Below are 24,564 nucleotides of genomic sequence, written 5' to 3' on the forward strand. Positions count from 1 at the left end.
AGCTCTTTCAGTCAAGGTCACCAAGAGGAAAGGAACATTTTGTCTCAAAGGAATTCTTTCTCTTTAAAAGCATGTGTTTGTGCATGTGCTGGAGGAGGGAAGTGGTGACTGGTAAGGAAAGAGGCTCAACGATTAGACCTTTGTGTGTGCCTGAATCTCTCTTCGCTACACTAGGAACAGGCTCTTCCATCTTTACAGCAATAGTCTCACGTCACAACTCCTTCCTGCATACGATGATAATAGTAGCAATAAATAACAATAAAAATAATAGCAATGGACTCTTTTTTGTTACTTACTCTGTGCCAGAAGCTGTTCTATGAACTTCAATTATTTTAACTTTTGTGATTCTCTAGAGAACTCTGTAAGGTCGGTACTGTTGGTATCTCCATTTTACAGATGAGGAAACTGAGGCACAGAGAAACTGAAGACCACGCGGTTGGTAATGAGAAGAACTGGGACACGAGGGCAGGCTCCAGCACCCATGCTGTTACCCACGAGGCTCTCCTGCCACCCTCTAGTGATAGATCTGTGTCTGCTTGTGGATAAAAACTGCTGCTCTGGTATGTCTCGCCTGCTTTCTGTTGGCTGTCCAGGAATCAGGCCTAATTTGAGGCTTAGTGGTGGTTTGGGTCCTCTAGCAGGTACTGGTGAAGGTGAGTCAAAACTCAATAATTCAGACTAACTGGAGGAGGACTAGTTAGAAGCAGACAACCATCACAGAACAGCGACCGAAGAAGGTCCATGTTATTGGCTTCTAGCATGTGTTGTGGTCCAAAATAACCGCCAAGAGTGCTGCCAAAAGCTGTACCTTGCACTATATTAAATAACACAGGGTGTGCTTTTTTTACTCTGCGTTGTTTGTGCTTGCACATGTGTGTATGTTGTGATATAGGGGAGAAAAAGGAAAAAGAAAATCTCAGTTTCCTAGATGGATCCTAGTTTTACCAGTTTTGAAGGTCATTTGACTTCTGGCCTTGAATTCTGCTCGAATTTCACTTCTGTTTTCCTCTCACGCTACATCACCCCAGGGGAAGCTAAGCTTATTTCCCTCTAACCCTGAATCGATGCCACAAGCTTCTCCTGAATGGGCTCCACAGGCTCCCTGTGAGCTAGGACAACACAGGGTATAGAGAAGCGACAGGCCAGGGTGCTGAGGTTTCACCACCCAACCTCAGAGACAAGCGTCAGGCCCTGGGAATCATACAGGGGAGGGCGGAACTGGATGGACAGACAGGCAGGTAGGCCAGGTGAGAGATGGGTAGTGGGTGGTAACAAACTATATTTCTGCTTTTAACTGGGGGGAGGGTATGTCTACAAAAGCTGGAGTAGACTTAGAAGAGGTGGGAATGAAGCTATTCTCTGAAGGATGGGCTGGACTTGAACAGACAACAATGAAGGTTTGAGGCAGGAACCAGCTAGATGGAGCACAGATACCTAACATTTCCGGGCTTGAAGGGTTAGCACTGAGCTTGGAGGCAGAGCACCTCAGCTGGTGTCCTTATCTAAAAAATGGGATAATCTTGGTCTTCTCCACTTCATAGGGCTGTGGGGAGGGTCCAGTGAGATGAAGTGCTTTGCAAATTTGTACAGATGAAGGGGACTGCTGGGATCTTTGCACAGTCCAGCCCCTTCGCTGTATGGATTAGGAGACTGTGATACTGAGGAAGGAATTCAGAGTGACTTACCCAAGATCGCACAGTTTACGAAGGGGACAAAACTAAAGCCACCATCCACATTAGAGGGTGCAATGGAAAACAATAGGGACCATGAAGTGGTTGGACACTCAGGACCAAATCATGGAGAATTCTGAAAGTCAGTCTCGGTGTTCGGGCTTGATAGCGTGGGGACTGGGGATCATGTTTTGGGCAGAGGGATAATTCGCAAGGAGCTTGTGAAGTCCAGTCTTTTTTTTAAAAATCATCCCAATGATGTCTGCTCAGTTTGAGCTTCTTTTTCTAGATGTTTTCCCTTTTACTTTGTATGATAGAATTTAGTTTACTTATTCTGGTATGTAACTAACCCTGACATATGTTGCTGTGGGTAGTTATAAATATACATACAAGATAAAAATGTATGAAATACACTATTATACCACGGTTTTATGTGAACATGTTCTGCCTGCCTGCTAGACTGAAAGTCCTTTAAAGCCAGGGATATTATGTACACTTCTTTATTTGTCTAGGCACAAATAATAAATCCATAAAATAACTGGTTTCTTCAGAAAGTATAGCTATTTTTTAAAACTTTTTTTAGTAAAGACCAAAAATAAAACTCCTTTATAAGGCATACAGCTTGCATGCAAATATGCTACAGAAATGTTTTTAATTAACACAACCTAAGTTTGTCTCGGTTAACTGGTCCTTCTCTCCACTGCCCCATCTCGCCGAATCTTTGAATCATTAAAGTACTGCTTAGTCATTTCTTCACACAGAATGACAGAGGTAAACTTTATCAAAATTAATGAAATATTACCACAACCAGAATTTTTTACTTCATGTTTATACTTTTACCTAAAAGCTAGTCAGTGGTCTGACTTGGTCGGTGAGCAGACTTGGAATTCAAACTTTGGAGCAGGGTCCCTAATATTTATACTTTCCATTTCCTGCAATCAGGAGCCCTGGTTTAGGAACTGGCTTTACTTTTAGAGCATTTTATTGATATAGGTAGCGTATGGTTAAGAATGGATACAGAAATATAAATCTTTGTGGAGATAATAAAAAATTTGCACTTGCCCAAGCAAATGTGTGTGTTTTCTCCCCATGTTTCTCTTTCATGCGGGCACATCAGCTGTATTTTCAGGACACAGGCGGCTCAGGTTTGCAATTAACGCAACCCAGGGCACTTAGCCAGCATAATCTCTAGTTACCACAATTTTAAAGTTTCTTCACTTCGCTTAAAATCACAGTCTTTCTGAACACAAATGAGGCTTCTTTCCCACCTGGAATTTATTATAACTACCTGTTTAGATCACCTACTCCCAGCTCTCCTTTGACACCTGTAATGTATGAACTAGACTGGATTTCTAAGAATAGCGAAGGGTGTGCCTCATTCCCTTTCCCATAGTTATAGGACAAGCCAATGACCGCACAGCAGCCCAAGGTCAATGTCAGGGAGGATTCCTCTCTTTCAGCTGGCCAAAGGGCACTGCCCAGACTAACAGGAGCCTGCAGGGAATGAGAATTCCTTCCGAAACATGGGTGATCCCTCCATCTGAATGCTATTAACAGACTCTCCTAAAAGACTGCTCTGAATTCAGGCCAGGCTTAACAACAGTTCTCAGGGGACATCTGTAGTAGTGTACCAAGAACAGTAATAGAAGCTTTAGGAAAAACAATCCTGGTCATAAAAATCATTGAAGCCATCATTATTTCTGGCCACTCTGTCCCTGGCACCAAGCTAGGCAGAGCTGGGTAGGTATCTCCATTTTGGAGTTTAGGAAATAAAGCAGTTAACAAAAATCTGCTCACCTGGTTAGTGGGCAGAAACAGGATTCAACCATTGAGGTTGGATTCCCCAAACCTATGCTTTTCCACTTTTTGTGATGAAACGATCTGACATGGAGACTGGCTTTATAAACACTCTAGCTGAAGAATTTTGGGCAAGTCACCTTAAGCTTCCCCTCTTCCATGGCCTCATTCGTGTCTCCATCTCTACCTATAAACAGGGATTCACTCAGTCATTCACACAGCTGATGTTTATCCTGTGTGCTGAACTTCAATAAAACACCCACTTCCTCTCAGAGTGCTTTTATAAATTAAATAGTGTATTTAAAATGCTTTGTCCATCATGAATGCAATACAAAGGTTGCACTTAAGCTCCAAGCACCTCTTACCCATAAAAACTCTGAAGCCAGGAAGGAACCTTGAATCCAGAGGAAATCTGAGCCAACGTAGGTATTAGACATGAGTGAGGATCTCAAGTCCAAGTTTTGCTTCCAGCAAGATCATGACCGATGGAAGAATGTAATTTATCGTCGAAAAGAAATTCTAAGAAGGCTCATTGAATTTAACCTCTTTGTTTTGCAGATAAAATAAAAGTCTATAGAAATTAAGAGATTTGGATGAGAGAAGAGTCCATTAGTGACAGAACTGGGACTAGAACTCAGAACTTTTGATGCTTGGTTCACATTCTTTTAAATTCTCTACCTCTTGGTCTCATCTCAAGTTAAAGCCTTAAAGTGCTTGTAGCTGAGGCACTAAATAAGGATAAGACTTCAGGGCAATGTTTCCAAAATTCGATTATCTCCATACCACTCTCATATTTTTTGCTATGTCCACACCATTTATACTATTATTTTCATAATATTTGTGTTTAAATTGAATTATTTTTCTTCAGATACTACTTATTGCCTTACCCTAAGCAATAACAGCTATGGAATCATAAATACAATGTGCTACTTTATTCTTTTTTCGAATTCACATTAAAACAAAAAACACGGTTTTTATTAGAATAAAAATGTTCATCACCTTGCATACTACTCATGTCAGAACTTAAGCCACACTTTTGAGAACACTGCTCCCAGGAATACCAGATTCACAATGGGGCTCGGGGAAGAAAGCTGGGCTGAGGGTAAATGAGTTGCCCGTGGAGCCCTTGGAAGAGACCAGGAAGAACAGAGGGCAGTAGTCAGAGCCAGAAGCGCATTGTCAACACCTACTATTGCGTTAAAGAATGTGGTGGCAGCTTCGTGAATACTGCTTCTTGGAAGAGGCCAAACCTGGAGGAAAAGTGGTACAGGAGAGAAAACTGTCCTGACTTGGTCATTCCCAGGAGAGGCAGTGCAGACATGAGCATCAACTTCACTTCTAGATCCATGATGTTAAGCCCTCCTGTCTGTCCCTTCACATGCTCCTTGTCAGTTTCTACCTTTGTCCCGTCTGTCCTGTAGGGCAGATTCACAGTGCTTGGCATTATAAGCCTATCATAATTATTTTAAAATTATTTTATGTAATGAATACATTTCAACCCGGGCTGAATTATAACTTCTACTGCTAAGAGCAGCATACCTTGACATGGGTGGGAATCTCAGCTATCTATCAGCCCCATTCCAGATGTCCTGGGGATGGGGAAGATGGCAGGCTTGGAGAGATTTCCAGAGAATAATAGGAAAAAGAAACCCCAAAAGAAAAGAGAATTCCCTTTACTATTTGTTCTGGATGAAGAGAACTCTTCTGCTCTTCTGAGAATTCTGTTCTGCAGTGCACACAGGTCAGCTATGTTATGTTAGGTCATCTAATTCCTCGATAGGAAAACATAGATATTTCCATTCAAGAGTCAAATCAGAAAGAGAAAAATAAATCCCCACATCTCTCTGCTATTTAAGTATCCTTAATGCAATTAGCATTGAAATTATTTAAAAAAAAAAAAAACCCTGGAGTTTTTCCAGTTTGGGACAACTGGCTGCGTGGCAGTGGGCAGGAGAAGGTATGTGTAGGCTGAGAAGGCTGCTTTTTGCAGCCTCTGGCTTTCAACATTAAGGGCCAAGTTGGGCATCTCAACTCCAAACTCATCTCTTGGTGGATGACACATAGAAGGGTGAATGATATATGGCAGGAAGCACGCCACTATCTTGTTCAAGAGCTGCCATGTGTCTCCGTGAACACTGAAAGAGAATTTTGGTTTTTATTGTTACCTCCTCCTCTATTTCTTTATTATTTCAATGATAAAAATGAGGTATGACCATGGATCAAACAATATTGAGGAGAGAAATAAACCAGAAAAGTTGACATATGCCCTTTTGTGAGACTCATCCAGCCTGCAAATCTGAAGGCTCAGATTTCTTCTGGATTCACCAGCCTTAGCAAGTAAGACCTTCCACACTGGTACTTTCTTGGTTCAGAGGACAGAAGTGAGAAGGAGGGGAGGAACTTCTCAGAGCCTAAGACAAAGTCCTAACGCTGTTTGCCAAGCAGCGTGCAAATTTATCATTTTAATTGTGGAATATGTGTGTGGAGCAGAGAGTCATGGTTTCTTATCACCTGTCCCAGAACCTTGGCCAAGGGCAGTGACATCAGTATAATTACTGCAGCCCAAGGACTCGGGATCTCAGCAGAATCATTAGTTAATTTAGCTTTGTCTACATGCAATTAATCACCAAGGCCAAGCAGGACCCACTTTCGGATACTGTATTTAACCAGGTTTTAATTTCTCCCACACTCAGGTCCTCAAGGATTTAGAGTTAAAAACTCTGGAAAGAAAATATTTCCAAACTTTGATGCCAGTTAAGGGAAAAGGGAACATCTAGCTCTTAGTCTTGATCCTTAGGGGCAAGTGGAGCCTTGGCGAAGTCCGAAAGCTCAGCCTTTGTATCCTCCCTCCCCCAAGATTTCTTTTCTTCCAGATACTTTAGTTGTTTGCATTCTTTAACCCTTTCCTTCAGATTTTACAAGTTTCATGAAAGCATTACTATTTGAAATGTGAACAAAGTTCATTTTTTTCTTTCACGCTTTTAGATTATCCTTTTTTTGTATTGTGTTATAAGCAGGTGCTTAAATGGATCTTTATTACCTAATATTTACAGTAAAAATCCTTTTGGGAGTCTTAATGGTGTTTAACAAACATTGTTTTTTTAAGTTAAAAAATCAGAGTCTAGAAGAGTCAGTTGGTATCCACAATGAGAATTAGGGACCCAACTGTAATAATAATAACAGTTAACATTTATTTAGTGCTAACTATGTGAGACACTTTATATACTTGTCTCATTTAATCCTAATTATAATCTTAAAAGGCAAACACGATACTATTATTACCTTCATTTCGTAGATAAGAAAAATGTAACACACAAAGATGAATAAAATTGCCAAAGTCTCCTATCTGGCAAATAGCATCAGTGAGATCTGAACCAGGCAGTCTAATGCCCAAGTTTGTACTATTAGAAACATTCTTGCCTTCTTACAGCCTGGTTTTGAAAAACCTCCATGATTTCTCCAAACAGAAATATAACAAAGTGTTTTTGATGACCTACTTCTATGGACTTATTGAGATTATATGATTTTAACCTAAGTTCACCTTTGTTTTTGAGTGTGTGGTCCACCCCTGAAGGCTAGGAGTCTGATGACAAAAGCAAGGTACTGTTAAATAAAATGTCTCTTGTTGGCCAATAGTTTTCTTTTCTGGGACCTGAGAAACAAAGTATGCTGAGGACGGTATCAATGTAGTATCCAGGTATCAATGTAGTATCCAGCATGTGTTCTCTGAATATAGTATTCCTGACTCAACGTGCTGGGGTGGGATTTTTAGATCCTTTTCTGATAAAGATGATGGGTTGATGCTGATTCGCTTTCACTTTCCTGTTATTATTTTGTAACTAAAAAGACACGCTCTTGAGTCAGAAGAGTACAATAAGCATTCAATCTGGAATCATAGGTATAATCCAATCAGTTTCCCTAATGAGCCAAAATGCCATATATTCATTAATGATATTAACTGTGCTTATGAGCTAATGCACACTTTCTCAGTGAAGCATTTCCAAAATCATTTTAGTAATAACTGGTGAAAGTATTTGAAGAAGAAAAAAAAATTGTTTTACAGAGACAGAAAGTCTCCAAATGTAATGAAAAGTGACAATGAGACAATTAAAATATGATGTACTTATGTTATAAATGTGTTGTGTAGAGTTGTATTCTACTAGATAACAACATAAATGGTAACTATCTGATTTTATTACCCTGACATATTTTTCAGAAGATATATTGCAAATATATCAAAACTAGGTTAAGATTTAAGTAGTGAAAGTAAATGAAGGAGAATTAAAAGTTGTAGAGACAAGAATTCAGAATAATTTTTATCTAAAATAAAATTTGACAGTTGGAGTTCCTTATGGTAGTTTACTTGGCATTAGTAAGCTTTTAGGTTTAGCCTATGTTTAAAGAATTGGGTACAAAAGAAAACAATGTGAGTGAGAGTTTGTAACAGTCCATAACCTTATCGGCCCTGAAGTCCATGGTGACCAAAGATAGGAGTGAGCATAGTGAGGAAAGAGAGGTGTGGTGGGAATGGGGGTGGGCAGAAACCCATAGCGTCCGCAGAGAACTCTTTAGATGGTCTATAGTGATGACACTGTGTTAGAAGGGTATCTTTGCATGCATAGGTATAATGGACTGAATGTTTATGTCCTCCCCACGCCCCAATTCATATTTTGAAATCCTAACTCCCACTGCAATAGTATTAGGAGGTGGGATCTTCGGGAGATGATGAGGTTATGAGGATGGAGTCCTCATGAATGGAATTAGCACTCTAATAAAAGAGACCCCAGAAAGCTCCCTCTCCCCTTCTGCCATGTGAGGAAGGACACAGTGAGAAGATGGCTATGTATGAATCAGGAAGTGAGCCCTCAGCAGACACAGAATCTGCTGGCACTTTGACCTTGGGCTTCCCAACTTCCAAAACTGTGAGAAATAAATTTGTTGTTTAAGCCACCCAGTTTATGGTAGTTTTGTTATAATAGCCTGAACAGATTAAGACAACAGATGAAGATATTTAATTTTTCTTCATTCTCAATTCAAAGGTCAAGATTTATGAAACTAAGAAAATAGTGAATTTATGGTTTAGAGCTTGATATTCAGTCATTAAAATACATTCATTTACTCATTCATCAAATATTTATTGAGCACCTACACTGAGCCAGACAGTGTTAGGTACTGGGAATATATTTATGAGCCCAAACAGACAAGTCCCCACTTCAGGCACTTGGAAAAGCAGTGTAAAGCAATGACACAGAGCCTCATATGTACATGTATAATCACACACTGTGGAGAAGAGATACAGCTGAATTGTGACAGTTTGTTACTGGGGGCCGGAGCTGGACTGGGGGCCCCATCAGAGACCTCCTGAACAGGCAATGTTTGAGCTAAGACTGAGGAATGAGTTGGAATTAACCGGATCAAATGATGAGTTGCAGCTTCCAGGTGGAAGCATCCAAGTGAGGAAATGACCTGTGTCAAGAGAGAGCTCAGCAGGTCCATGAAACTCAGAGACAGCCAGCATGGGAGTGCAGAGAGCAGGGCTAGAGGGCCAGACGAGGGAGGGGTGGCAGGCAGAGCCCCACCCTGCACGGCTCTGTGGGCTTGTGGATTTCATCCTAAGAGCAGTGGGACACTGGTGGTAGTAAGATTATGTGTGACCTGATCAGATTTGTGTTTAATTGTCATTTTGGTTGCTGTGTGAAAAGGTAAGCTGGTGAGATTGGTACAGGGTATGCAACAAAGGGGGCATTTAGGAGGCTATCACGGTGGGACTATGGAAGCTTTGACATGAGGTAAAACTGAAGATAAATAGATGAACTGAGAGCTACTAAGAGTCCAAAATCAATAGTAATTGATGATGGAGAGGACACAAGTAGTGAAGAAGAGTGAACTGAAAAGATGGCAGTATAATTTGCTTATAAGAGGCTGGGCCTGGGTATGTACCATGATTTAGTATTTGTAAAACTGAGCCTAAAATAGATATAATACTTTTTAGGATTATTGCTTCCTGATAAATTCTGGACATTCCAAAAGAATCTAATCAGTAAATGTTTAATATCCTTTTATATGGTCTTCTCACCTATTTTTTTTATTAAATCATTTTCTCTTTAATATATTTTTAATGTTTTCTAAATAGGAAGGTAATTAACTTACTACAATACACATTTTACTCCTAAAATAAATCTATGTATTCTTTAAAAGTTACTTTTTCACATTTTCTAGGAGTTAATTCTTTTTTCAAATCTATATTCATCCTAAGAGTTAATCTAGAATAAAGAGATGTTATGTGGAACTGCAAATCCTTTGCCGGTATTGACGCAGAGATGTCTAGATGTCTGTGCCTGCTTAGTGCCCTTTATTTAAAGGTATTTATTAGCACAGTTCATTCTGAATAGATACTGGGGTTTAGACTAGTAATTTAGATTTCAAAGGCCTTTGCCAATTTTCATAATTATGTGTCCTTCTCTTTGTGATGGAAAGTATAGGATAGCATAAGACTAGCAGACAGTTGGATTTTACAGACAAAAGAGAATATCCACTTTGCAACAAGCACAGTGACTGCAGTTGTAAAGTTTGCATATGTAAGAGTTGATGATACTTTGCGTATAACTTGGTGTGCAATGTCAGTTAATCCCCAAAGCATTTGCTGAGCACGGAATTGCGCACAGCACCGTTCACCTCAGTTCATGGAGTCAGAAACATTCTGTAGCCGTGGTTTCCACCCTTGAAGAGCTCTGATTTAATAACACAAGATGGCCCAAATTTAACACATCATGGCTCCCTCTCTCTTCCTTTAAAAGCAAAACAAAAGCTGAAAAGTGAAAATCAAAACTCATTTTTTCTGGGTAGCTGCTTTGGGACAAGTGCTACTACCTCCTGCTTTTCCCCCCACCACGCAGCCCCGCTCACGATAGCCAGCTGGCAGCACTCGGCATGTGACAACATTCCATGTCATTCATTTCTACAGTAGTTCTGGAGGCCGCTGGTCCTCCCTCAACTTTTCATTTCTATGAATTCATGTAAGATGGCTGTAGTGAAAGGAGCACTTAACTCGAGGCCAATCAGGAGAATTGAATCCGAATCCTGGCCTTGTCACTCAGGTGAGAATTTGAGTTAGTCACTTTACCCCTCTGGGCCTATTTCTTCACCTATAGAACAGATAACCCTCGAGCTCACTGTACTAGAATGCTTTGAAGAGTAGATGAGGGGCTACCTGTGTCAATCCTTGGAACATGTATATTCTCAGCAAACCTCATGTGAACATGAATCTCATTTCTTCTGCAGAGGATAATTGCCACAAACCATTTTCATGGTATAATAAACCAAAAGGACCCTGAAAGATTACCTCGCTTGTACATAGCTTACAGCTGAGATCTCTTAAAGTCAGAGTAGTTAAGTGACATGGTCTATCAGTGACAATGACAAGCCAGAAACCAAGTATAAAATGGTTTACGTGTTTCCAGGCCTGAACTCTCTGAAACTTACCATACATATTCCTGCCAAGTGAATCCTCTTAAAATAAAATTCATAGCATTTCTTCCCCTGATCACAAGCCTTTGGTGACTATAGATGGCCTGGTAAGTAAAGTAAATTGTCTCATCCTGCTACTCACAGTCCTCTAACACTTGTCCTGAAATCTTCCTTCCTACTTGTTCTGCACTGTTCCCCTCCACAAAGTCTGGGATTCACCAACTAGGTTATTTGCCATACTGTGTACATGTTACATTGTGAACTCTGTGTACATGCTACATTGTGAACCCTAGTATCTAGCCAGATGCCTGGCTCAAAAGCTCAATGAGAGTTTGTTGAAGATGGTGGGCATTCTTCATTATGATAAATATAACAACAGTGACAAAAATAATAACAACAAAATGGTAATGATAACAGTAAGTCACAGTAAAATAAAAATCATAGGCATCTACTAAGCCATTGCTCAATAGCCACTATGCTGCAAATTTATTATCGCGACTAAACCTTACAGTAACCCCATCATACAGATACTATCCTTATTTCATCTTATGAATAAGAAGACCATGGTTCAGAGAGATTGAGTAGCTTCCCTGGTATTGATTGGTTGACTCTTTCAACCAATAACATTCAACCAATGTTATTGAGGGTCTCCCATGTGTCAGGCTCTGTTCTAGGGGTTGGCTGTAACTTACATCATTCTCTTTGTAAACAGGGTTTTTACCTTCATGGAGCTGATAGTCTAGTGGCAGAATACAGACACCCACTCACCAAATAAATGAGATAAAGTAAGAAAGTGGTAAGTAATCAAAAGGAAAATAAAGTGGGGTAAAGAGATCAACGGTGATGGGATTGCTATCTCAGACAGGAGTGTGAGTAAAGGCTCCTGAGGAGATAACAGCTAACTAGAATCCTGACTCATGAAAAGGAGTAAGCCATTAAAGACCTGCGGGAAAATGTTTCAGGCATGGGAAATGGTTAGTGCAAAGGCCCTGAGGCAAGAGTGTCCTCAGTCTGTTTAAAAACAGTAAGATTGCCAGTGTGTTTACAGGTAAAAGAAGGTGAGAGCCAGGAGGCTGTGCATATTCAGATCATGCTGAGCATTGTTGGCATGATATAGACTTTGGCTTTGCTCTGACTCAAAGGGGAAGCAATCGGAGTGTTAGAGCTGAGAAGTGACAGATCTATCCTGAGTTTTAAAAGGATTTCTCTGGCAAGGGTGTAGCCAGTAGTGAGATCAGTTACGGGAATATGAAAGTCATACATGTGAGAGATGACAGAGGGGTGGGAGGAGATTGGGTTCTGATGGACTGGATGTGGAGTATGTGAGGAAGAAGGGAGCCTAGAAGTAGCCCAAGGCTCTTGGCCTGAAGAATCAAAAGAAGAGAGGGAAAGTCTGAGAGAGGAGCAGACTGGGGATTGAGGAACTCAGTAATTCATACATATAAAGTGTGAGATGCCTGTGAGCCACACACGTGGGGAGTATGGGTTAGTTGACAGCAGGATATACTTGCCTTTAGTTCAATGAAAAAAACAGGCATAGAATTTTATATCTCAGGGTTATCAGAACTGGATGGCATTTTAAGTCATGAGATGGGATGAGATCATCTTAGGAGTGAGTGTGGAGAGAAGAGGAGGGTGTGAGTATAGAGAGGTCAGGGAGAGGTCAGGGAGAGTGCTCCAGTGTAGGAAGATGAGGGGTGAAGTAAGGCAACAGAGACTGAGAAGGAGCAGTCAGCCAGGTAGATAAAGAACCAAGAGATAATGTGTCTGGGGGGTAAAGATCAGGGCAGTGACCATTTGTATCAAACGCTGCTGATAGGTCAGATAGAGCCGGGGCTAAGAATTAACCTCACACTTAGCAAAGTGGAGGGCACTACATACCTTGACAAGACCAGTTTCGGTGCTTACTGCTGGGTTGATTCCGAAGCCAGGTGTGCACAGCATTAACCATGTGCCACTGGTCCCCTACCTTTGCATACAAGTGCCCGAATTGTCTCCTTAGGCCTACATTCCCTTCATTTCCTATAACTCAGCTCATGTGCTCCCTCCATCACGGAGCCGTCGCTATTTCCTCTAGGCAAATTTAACTCCAATAGCATTTACCTTATTTTAGAATTATTCATGGGTGACTATGAATGGATGAGTACTTGGATTAATAAGAATACGCTATTTACATCAAGCACAAGGTCTTGGGAGATGCACAATATATATTTTTCGATTTAAAACTTCATAATCCTCTTTGGTCTATGAAATGGACTCTGGCCCATGCTCAGTGACCTCCCTCTAACCTGCCATGCCCATCTCTTCTCCAGCCATTCAATCGTTTCCTCATTCATTTACTCTAAAGTTGCTATTGGGCACAACGTTCCCTAGAACTATAAATGGTCATGACCCAGCTCTGTCACTAATTCTGTGCCTCTTGACCCTGCTGGCTTAGAGTTGAGGAAATCAAGACATGGTTTAAAGCACAAGCTAGAATACTGGGACAGGATTGTTTTGGATAATCAAGCCATAAAACTAGGGCACTTGTGGAAAGCAGTAGGTTTTATCAAGTTATGAAGATTCTTGCATGCCAAGCTCAAAATGTGTGGATCCACGGTGTCTGGAGTATCTTGGAGGGGCTGGAGGGTGGCAAAAGGAAGTGCAACCAGGTGGTGGTGAGGGTCTGAACTGGGAAAAAGAAATGAGGCCTGCATGCCTGTGCTTCAATGGCACCTTTGTTAGGGACAGTCTTTCACACACTGAGTCAAGTCAACACCCACTCTGCTCCCCAGGTGGTGGTGAGGGTCTGAACTGGGAAAAAGAGAAGAAATGGGGCCTGCATGCCTGTGCTTCGATGGCACCTTTGTTAGGGACAGTCCTTCACACACTGAGTCAAGTCAACACCCACTCTGCTCTAGGTGCCTAGTCTATGCTAGGGACGTTACCTGCATGTTGGGAATATGGACAGTATCAGGCAGAAGGTGGAGGCATGGGGGTGTGGCAGCAGTGGAGGCAAGAAGTACACACCTAAATGCAGTGTGATGTGTTGGCTGGAGGTATAAACAGGGTGCTAATGGGGATGGAGGCTGAACAGAGGAATCTGAGTACGCCAGATTTCTTCTCTTTGCCTCTCCAGATCTACTTCTCCACTTTGTTCTCTGAACAGGCCTCCAGGGGGCTGACTTGCATGGATCACATCAATAGATTTCCTTGTCCTTGGCTTCTGGCTGCCAAGAGGAAAGGGGAGAGCGAGGGCACAGAACTGATTCCCTTCATCCTCAGGAGGTTAACCTTGAGTTAGCTGTGTCTCTCAACTAAGAGTCACTGCTCCTCTCAGTGGTCTATTCTACAAGACTCTCTCCTTCTGGCTTCTGGTTACTTTTCTCTCCTCCTAGGCCTGACTCGCAACATTTCTGCTGTTATACTCTCCTGTGGTTCCCTTAGACCCCAGCCAAACCTTTGTAGTTAATACTTTTATCCTAGTTTGACTGTATCTCCCTTTATTGTCGGGACTCTTCACTGATATAGTGGTCTTTTAAAACAAGAATTTGCAATTCTTTGGGACTTAATTCTCTAGTAAACCGTGAGCTCCTCCATGAGGATCATGTCTTGTTAATCGTAGCTCTCTCTCTTCCACTTCCACTGTCTAACAGAGTTTCCATTCGTAGTGCTTGTTTATTAATTGTTTGTTAAAAGACATTGATTTCTCTACAGTCACAGCCATTCCTTCGACCCTAGCTGATCATGCGCGGCCCTGTCCCCAATATTCTCCTCTCGGTCCTCACCCCAGACAGGGCTACCCAGGGAAGGGGTCCAGCTCCACGTTCCCCTTTCATCTTCTGGCTGTTCTCACCTCATTGTTTCGCAATCAAGATTCCAAATGCCTTTTCCTAGAGTCTTTTCCTGCTCGATACCCTAAAATTTACAGTCTCCACGTTAATGTCAGATGCATGTGACCTCAGAAAAGACCCTAAATCTCTCTCTACCATTATTTCCAAGATTGCAAAATCAAGATAAAACTAATTCTAACTTCATAGAGTTGCTGGGAGAATAAGAACAAATGCGATGTCCTGTAAAATCTATTGTCTTCTCCATGAAATATATCAGTGACTATAAAGAATAAGCAAGTTCTCTCCACCCCCACCCTACATTTTTGGACTGGTTTCCATGATTTCCATAAACACTTCATTAACACACTGAGCAAAATTGTAATAACAACTGACATCTCCTGAGCACTTACTCCCTGCCAAGGCACTTTATGTATTATTTCATTTAACCTCCACAAGAACCATATGCGATAGAATCTATTTTATTCCCATTTTATGGATGAAGAAGAATAAGGGTACAAAGAGATGACGTAACCTGCCCAAGGTCAGAAGCCAGAATTGAAATCTAGGAAGCTTGACCAAAAGCCATGCTATTCATCTTTACTTATGTAGTCTCATTTGTTTACATTCCCTGTGACACATGTAAAGACAAATCATAAAACTGGCAATTGGCCACAGTTAATGAGATATCATGTGGAAATTACTAAGTGATTAAAAATAAAGTTTGCACTCTTATGGAAATTCTTATAAATTATTCTTCAGCTCAGGTGTAGCACTCCAAAATTCAAACTTAATCAGTTGTGTTTGGTTAGCCAAACTGCAGTCTTAACACGTCAATGTCGTCAAGGTGCTAGTAGTGTTCCAGCCTGAGACTCACCTGAACTTAGCGCATGCTCCACATCCCGCATGATGACCCTTTTGGGGGCGGTGGTGGTCTCCATGTCTACCAGAATACAGGTCACTTTGGCTGGCACAGTTGTTTGGGGTATTGTCTCCGTGGGCAACAGCTCTGAGGTGGCATGTGAAGTGGGGGTGTAGCCAGAGCTGTGCTCCTCTGCTGGGGACTCTGGTGTGGTTGGAGATCCTGTGGGCTTGGTGCTGTTCTCAGCAGAGCTGTGGTTGGTGCCGACGGAGACAGAAGAAACCTCTGGTGGTGAGGTTGACAAAGGTAAGGGTGATGAGGCTGGAGCCTGAGGGGAAGTGAGCGCAGGGGACTCAGTGGGGAGCTGCGACCCTGTAGCTGGCACACTTGCCTCGGGAGTGCCTGAGCTGTGTTCCGTGGGCGTGGGTGTTAAGGGGACCCCGCCACTTGTTGATAAAGGGTCTGTGTTTGTACCCTCCCAAGTCAAGGTTGGGCTGGTGGTCTCCTGTTCTCCGGGCTCTATGGAAACATTCTTGGGGAGTAGCGATGTCTGCACTGATGCCGCTGTAACTGGAAGCACTGAGTTGCTGCGCGTGCCACTGGTGGGGAAGGCAGGAGGGCTTTGTGAAGAGCTCGTCCAGGTGGCTGTCGTAGGGGTAATCTTTGCCGGAAGAGAAACAGGCAAGAGGGATGTTGTAGGCACGCCCTGTACCCTCAGTCCTGTGGAAGAACCAGAATAAATTGGTCAGTGTGTGTAACCTGAGAGGCAAGGCTGTCTTATAGCATTTTCACAGGTCTTTCTCGGTTTGCATTGTGCCTCCCCAGTTGTGACTTTTAAATATTTTCTTCCCACTACTTGCTCTCCCCTCCCTTTGCGGCTATCAGTAGGAACCAGGCTGAAGGCTCAGTAAGAGCATTAGAGGTTCAATGTAAGTCCAGCCAATCCATGTAATGGACTAATCTTGTCTCCTGCTTGCTTAAAACCATACCCTTAAAAAGTGAAACTCTCTGGCTTTGTGGGAATTTGTTTAGGCTGCTAAGGGCCCTGTGCCTGTGGGGATCCACATGCCTGTGGGGGATGCCCAGGGCCTGTGGTGGGAGTGGGGAAGGCATGGTCAGTGAGTGGAAAGGTGGAGGAGGTTACTGATTGGCGGGGTTCTCTGTCAGAGGAGCTCAGTGATTGGCTGTTCCCTGTCCCAGGGTCATAAGCTCTGCGGTTTAAGCACCAGGATACAAGAGCAATAGGCTTGCTGGCTGGGACGAGTAAAGGTGTGAGCACATTCTTTGCAGAGGAGGAAAGGCAGGAGGTTCCAGAATAAAAGCTGAAAGGAGGATCTGAGGTTTGGATATATTTTCTGAGGCTGGCACCTAATTCTTCCACATTATAGCCTGGGGTCTTTAAGATCATGTTATTTTGCAAAATGTTCTTTATATTTTGTCAAATTTAGAATTACTTTTCTTCCTCCTCCCCTCTCTTCACTTACCCATTCAGTTTAATTAATTAATTAATTCAACTATTTAATAAATAGCTTCTATGTGCTAATACTCTGCTAGATACTGGGTTTATGATTTCACTTTTTATATAAAGCATCCCTGATGGCCTCCCCGTGCCCCTTACCATTCCCTAATTAGCTTTTCCTTAGTCATTTTCACCTCAATGGATGACTCCCGCTTTCACTGTTGCTCAGTGAAAAACTGAGACATCACCCCTCACACCCCACATCAAATCCATCAGGGAATCATGTTGACACTATCTTGAAATGTATCCCAATCCAACCACTTTTCATCACCTCTCCCATTATCTACACATCACCTGAGCCACAAGTCACTTGCCTAGACAACTGCCATGGTCTCTTAATTGGTCTTCGGGCTTCCAGATTTCCTCCCTTTCAGCCTACTTTTCACACAGCAGCCAGTATTCTCTTTTAAATTGGTAAATGAGATCGTGTTCTTTAACGGACCAAAATTCTCCAAGGGCATTCTCTTGCGCTTAGAACAAAATCCCAAAGTAATCCCCTATGTTGTCCCATGTTCTCATGTTCTGGTCGGTCTCTACTCAAATGCCACCTCCTCCTCAGAGAAGTCTTCCAGATGATCCTAACTAAAACCATTTTTTACTCTAGCCGCTCACTTATTATTTTTTTTAAGATTTAAATTTTTTAAATTGCTAAAATATACGTAATATAACATTTACTGTTTTAACCATTTTAAGTGTATAGTTCAGTGGCATTAAGAACATGCGCTTTATTGTTCAACCATCACCATCATCCATTTCCAAAACTTTTTCTTCCTCCCAAAAAACTCTGAAACCATTAAACAATAACTTTCCATTCCTCTCTCTCCACAGCCCCTGGAAACCACTATTCTACTTTCTGTCTCTATGAATTTGCTCTAAGTACCTCATGTAAGTAGAATCATGCAGTATTTGTCTTTCTGTGACTGGCTTATTTCACTTGGCATAAAGGCGTCAAGGTTCATCCATGTTATAGCGTATGTCAGGATTTTCTTCCTTATTCAGACTGAATAATCCATTGTCTGTATAGACATTTTGTTTACCCATTCATTCGTTAATGGATTTTGTTGGGTTGCTTCTACTTTTTGGCTATTGTGAATAATTGTCAAGGTTCATCCATGTTATAGCGTGTGTCAGGATTTTCTTCCTTATTCAGATTGAATAATATTCCATTGTCTGTATAGATATTTTGTTTACCCATTCATTCTTTAATGGATTTTGTTAGGTTGCTTCTACTTTTTGGCTATTGTGAATAATGCTGTTATGAATCTGAGTGTACATATAATCTATACGAGACCCTGCTTTCAATTCTTTTGGGTATATACCGGAAGTGAAAGTGGTAGATCATATAGTAATTATATGTCTAATTTTTTTAGGTACTGCCGTACTCTTTGCTCATTTTTGTTTTTCATAAAATAGTTTAGTCCTGAAATTGCATTTTATTTATTTATCTATCTATCTATCTCTCTCCCTTCTACCAGAGTGTGTGCTATTTTCCCCAAGCGTAGGACAGTGCTTAGGTCATAGTAAGTGCTCAGTGAGTACTTGTAGAAGGGAAAAAGGAAGGAAAGAAGAAAAGAGAGGAGGGAGATAGGAAAAATAAAAAAATCTTAAGAACTTTATTAAAAATACTTTATCATCTTTCCAGTCTCTTCTACATACAACTGAGTATGGCAACATCCATCATAGCTGCCTCAGGGATGGCTGCCTATCTGGTGTTATATGAGGTCAGGAATCTTGCTGAAAAAGTCAGCGTCACTCTGTGTCATTCTACCATGACATATCCCTATCCCGCTGTCTTGTTAGATCGTCAACGATTTAGTCCTCCACACTCAGAGGAGATTTCCTTGTGGGTAACATATACATTATGGCCAACCATGATCAACATGGGCTAGAATCTAGCACAAAAGAAAAGATAAAAGATGTATGAGGGATAAAACTGTTTACTTCTTCATTCTGCTGTATTACAGACTCAGCAGCTGATGGAAAGTTCTGCTACAGAATCTATCCTTGTCTTTGGCTTCTGGGACATGGTTTTCTCATTATTTAACTAAAGTTAACATTTGAATTGCTATCAAAATAATTGGTTTTATTTTATTTAAAAGGAATCAGTCAAGACCATAAAATACAAGAGAGTTACTCACTAGTCACCATGAGGGTGGAGCTCCCAAAGTAGGCCAGATAAGTCCATGTTGCTATAGTGGACTTTGGCAGCTGTGAAGTGTCAACAATTTCAGGATGAATACAGATCAAGAGATCTTTGAAATATGGACAAAACAACAGTTGGGACAAATATTATTAAAACACTCGATCTTCATGTGTGACCTTTGGAGCTTACTGGCTCTGCATCCTGGTAGCTCCCATGGCTCATTAAAGATTCTGAGGCCAGAAAAACAAAAATGACAATGTTTACTATCATTCGTAGTATCATATAATAGATGGGCAGATGGAGGCAGAGTGGGCATGTCTGGTAGCTGAGTCAGAGTCTTTGGAAGCATGAAATGAATGATGAATGAGTCATATATAAAGGAGCACTCATTCATTGATTCATTGATTCATTCATTCATTCAAGCTCTCACACACACACTTCTATGTCTATGTCCTTGCCCTTGAAGAGTTCACTCTCAAGCAGGACAGAAAGGACACCTAAATTGTGATAAGACAAATGCCTCATGGAATTAAAAGTTGTAATGGGAGCCCTGAGGAAAGATGAATACCTTCTTTATGGGGACCATGGAATGTAAAAATATACAAATGACATTTAGAAGAGTCACAGAAGAGAAAACATCTGAGCTGGTTCTGAAAGGAGGACAACATACATAAAGGTATATGATGTTCGGGGAGATGACTACATTGTCATTTCCCACTGGAGCTAGAAGCTGTACCATGGAAATCATTATAGTGCCAGAGATGACACACACCAGGAGTTAGTTTTGTTGCAGAAGACTTCCATTTTCTTGTTTAATTCTGACTAATATGCTTTTATAACTCCTACCCTTCCTACTCCAAAGAAGATTGGAGATGGTCATTCATTTCCATGGTTCCCTACTGAGTACTCATTTAAAGTACTTCGCAGTCTAGTTCAGGCAATTTCTACTCCTAACAAAACTACAGTGCATGAAATTGTGTAACTACACAGGTTATCTTCACTTGAACGATTAACATTAAACCTTAATGTTTAATTAAACATTAAGAACATAAAAGCTTCTGCTTTGCCTTATTTGGTGGTACATTCCATACTGCTCTGACTGCATGAGGTTGAATTGTCTTCCGGCATGAAAATATCCAGGGCTCAGGCACCATAATTATCTTAGAGACTGCTTGCTGTCCCAGTTGCCTTGGGCTGCCAGAAGAGAATACCATGGACTGGGCGGCTTTAACAATAAAAATTTACTTCTCACAGTTTGGAGGCTGGAAGTCCGAGCAAGGTGTGGGACAATTCAATTTCTGGTGAGAGCTCTCTTCCTGGCTTGTAGGTGGCTGCCTTCTAGCTGTGCCCTCACATGCCCTTTCTTTGTATGTGCTTGTGGAGGGAGGGAGGGAGAGAGGGAGGGAGGGAGGGAGAATGAGAGGGAATGAGTGAGCCCAGAAGTTCTCTGGTATTTCTTCTTATAAGACACTAATTCCAGCATGAGGACCCCATCCTCATGACTGCATCGAACCATATTACTTCCCCAAAGCCCCATTTCCAAAGACCATCACATTGGTGATCAGGGTTTAAACATTTGAAATCACTGGGGAAATATCATTTCTGCCTTTTCATATGTAGGACTTGTATTTGTACAGAAATACAAAATTGAATAAGCGAAACAGCTAAGGATGTATACTTCTTCAGGATTTCAAAAAAAATTTTTTAACTAGAGAGGGCCTAAGTGATGAGTGAGTACAGCTCCTCATTAGATAAGTGAGGGAACAGACAGAGACATGGGAAGCGATGTGATTGAACTTACACATCTAAGAGAAAGAGTCAGGCAGTGTTATTTGGAGAGAATTGTGTAGGGACAGAGTCAGAACTAGAACCCCCACTCTCTGACCCCACCACCACCACACTGTGCCCTGGTTTCAAAAGGGCTGGTAGAACAGACCATAGAGATTATCAGTACAGAGTAACAAGGAGGAGCCCACACAAGACGGGGGCCACTGATGAAGTTAAAGTAACGCCGTGCCCCATACACCTTCCCACCTAAAGTAGAGCCACTTTTCTTTGAAGAAAAGAATTAGTTCTAATATTTCCTTGAGAAAATGGCAGAGGAAATAGAATGAAAAAATTGAATACATTAATCTCTAAATTAGAGGCGCTTGAGCATTGCTCCAAAACAGTGACATTGCCAGATATGGTGTTGCCTGCCTAGACAGTGACAGGCTCACATGTCTCAAACAGATCAGTTCAAGGAAGGAAATTTCTTAGACTTGGTCCAAATGAGAGGTCTAGGAGTATGACAACCAACTAAATCTGAAATTCCTGCCTGTAAGTTTACAAATGGCAGTTTTTCCTCAAGTTAGGTCAGCTTTTATGTTTCAAGAATAGCTGACAGATTGTCACTCAGAAGAAAAGATTTGTAGTTGGATAGAAAATTACTCATTTGCATGTATATTGTCCTTTATGGAGGAGACGAATATCAGTGTTTACATCTGTCTGACGTGTGAAAGAACGTGTCTGGCTTGATCCCTGTTTCCTTGCCATGCTAGGAGGAGGGGTTTGGGGGCTGATGGCTGAGACAGGGAGGTGAGTTCTCCCGTGCTGAGAGGAGTTACAGGACATTCTAGGCTAGTAACTCTGCATTCTTCACAAGTGTTCTAGCCTTTGGTCTGACTGGGCATCAGGAATACGGGTCGGCAACATTGGTGGACGATGAGTACCCTGAACTGTCACCTTTTCCTGGGTTTCATGAGCAGCACCCTGAGCCAGTGCCAGAGTCCCAGGCAGCAATTACCTATGTGGCTCATCTGTTCTCCTTCTCCCCACCCCTTGCCTCCAACATGTCCTTTCCTATCCTTGGTTTGTCAAGTACTCTAGAAAACATGTGACAATTCTTTGGCAAATTCAGTGAAACTCGATCAAAACGCTGTCAAGGCCTCTCTAGTGGCTGCCAAGTCAGCCCAAGTGTTGCCCGTGGCCTCAATGGATCATGCCAGGCCTCCCTGGCGCTGGCCCCACGGCTGCCGAGGTCTACACGCTAAGTAAGGGTTACTTCACCAACGGCTACTCCACACGACCACCCCGTGAGCTTCTTAAAAGGCCACTTGGACCCTATCACTCTATTGTGAGGCCTGAGCAGAGGACAGGAAGACTGCACTGGCTTCTCTCTGCACTGAGGATAGAACTTTAAGTCCTACCCGAGGCTGAGAAGGCCCTCTGTGATTCAACCCCAGTCTGCCTCTCCAGCCTTGCTCCCTACCAGGTGCTTAAACACAGCAGACTCTTTATTCTATTTCTTCTGCCTAAACAGCTCTCCTCCACTCTGCCCTACTTACTCCTATTTATACTTCCAATGTTAGCCTAGGGCCTTTGCTGATTCTCCTGATAAATCCATTCCCTGCCCCAACCTCTTATGTACTCAAGTTCTTGTATCTTAACTCCACAGCACTGAAATTGGCATGTAACTATGTAACTGCTTATGAGAAGCTTTGTTTAATGCATACCTCCCTCTTTAGACTTTAAGATTCATGTGGAACAGGGATTATAGTGGATATGCTTGCCATATATCACCCCTGCTTGGCCCATGGTAAAAATTCAAATATATATACATATACAAACATACTCTCTCTCTCTCCACACACACACACACACACACACACACACACACACACACACACACACACGCAGTGAATGAGCTAAGTGTTCTATGCAGGGCACTATGCTAAGCACTTCACATGCATCATCTTATTTAATCAGAAATAAGGCTCAGAAAAGTTAAGTAACTTCCCCAAGATCAGGCAACTACTACATGGCATAGCTGAAACTGCTTGGCCCCACGCTAACCTTTTAACCACTCTACTGTACTATACCGGGAAATGCCAGGGTGGTTTCGAAGTCTGGCCCCAGGCTTGTAAAGCAATCAATCACCAGTTTTTCTCTCTCCCCTAATAAATTCTCCAGTGTGGGCTACTACAGTGATCTTTAAAAAAGTTATCTGATCATATGAACCAATCTCCTTCCCTTTAATCCTGCAACAAGCTTCCTAATGTCCTGTGGATAAATCCTGAGCTCGCTGGCATAACACATGACATCTTTGATGATCTCCTGACCCTGTCCTTCATGAGCTCTGGGATCTTATCGATCTGAGTCACCATGCGGTCCTGAAATATTCCAACTGTCTGCCCCCCTGCCTTTGCGCCTGCTGCTCTTCCCACCCCGACTCCCCTCTCGCCACTCCAATTATGAGAACTCGAGAGCCTTACCTCCTCTGTGACTGTTCTCCAACTTGACAGAGCCCTTCTCCTCTGTGAGGCCACAGTGCTTCATACAAACTTTAATTGTAGCACACATTATACTGAGCCATATTTTTTTGCTTGTCTCCCATCAGGCTGGGAGCCCTAATAATAAGGACTGTGGCTAATTTTTTGTGTCTTAATGCCTGGCATAGGGACGGTGCTCAATAAATATTCATCGAGTAAAAACATGGATTTTCTACCCTTGGAAAAACAGAAATGTTCTCTGGCTTGTATGATGAGCCATGATAGCAGAAATGAATCCTCCCTTTGCTTTGTCTTTAAGTTCCATAAAATCCACCAGCTAATATGAAATTTGAGATGGGTCTATAAACAGAGTTTTGCTAGTTTTGCTTGCTCGTTTCTACTTTGGAGACCGCAGGGATTTCCTCTCTCTCTTCATAATATAGACCAGAGTCACCAACTCTTGAAATGCTGACCATCAATCAGTTGATTCAAACACAGGCTGGCCTTACCATCCTTGCACTGAATGGACTAACCTTCAACAAATGTTTAAGAGAGAGAAAGACAAAGTAAAAAAATAATCTTGAAATGATATATATTTTTTAATAACGAAGCTAGGTCTTAGTGTTCTTTAGCTTGAGTGAAGCCACTGTTTGGGACCCTCACAGTTACAAAAATTCCCCATGTTGCTTGTGGTTGGGGCTGCTAAAGGCACCCAACACTCCAGAAGGTTTATCTAACATCTGCAAAATCATTACTAATCAGAGTCTGGTCCGACCATATGGTATTTGAAAGCTATCATCTGTCTAGACAGAATGTGTATGCCCCAAAGCCATCAAACTGTGTTCAAGAAGACACTTGTTTGAAGTAGAAAAGCCATATTCTCCTGAGTACTTTGTTTATGGAAATGAGATACAATTGTAGTCCAAAATGAGAAAAAGGGCTCTGTGTTCCAGCTGCCGAATCAGACCTGGTGTATGGCTCAATCTCTCCATCCATGAAATCAAGACTAATGGAATCACCAGGCTCCCTATGGGTGCTGTGAATGTT

The 24,564-nt window shown here is 41.9% G+C and overlaps 1 protein-coding gene across 1 annotated transcript in view; it reads right to left on the reverse strand.

Moving 5' to 3' along the window:
• The window catches only part of PARM1 (prostate androgen-regulated mucin-like protein 1), a 97,734-nt gene that overhangs the window by 20,768 nt on the left and 52,402 nt on the right, over positions 1–24,564 (reverse strand). Inside the window, exon 2 of the mRNA XM_006907651.3 lies at positions 15,621–16,325. Coding sequence (XP_006907713.1) covers positions 15,621–16,325 — 705 coding nt within the window. The remainder of the gene's footprint in view (positions 1–15,620; positions 16,326–24,564) is intronic.

This window comes from Pteropus alecto, unplaced genomic scaffold, assembly GCF_000325575.1.
Source record: "Pteropus alecto unplaced genomic scaffold, ASM32557v1 scaffold161, whole genome shotgun sequence".
Taxonomy (NCBI): domain Eukaryota; kingdom Metazoa; phylum Chordata; class Mammalia; order Chiroptera; family Pteropodidae; genus Pteropus; species Pteropus alecto.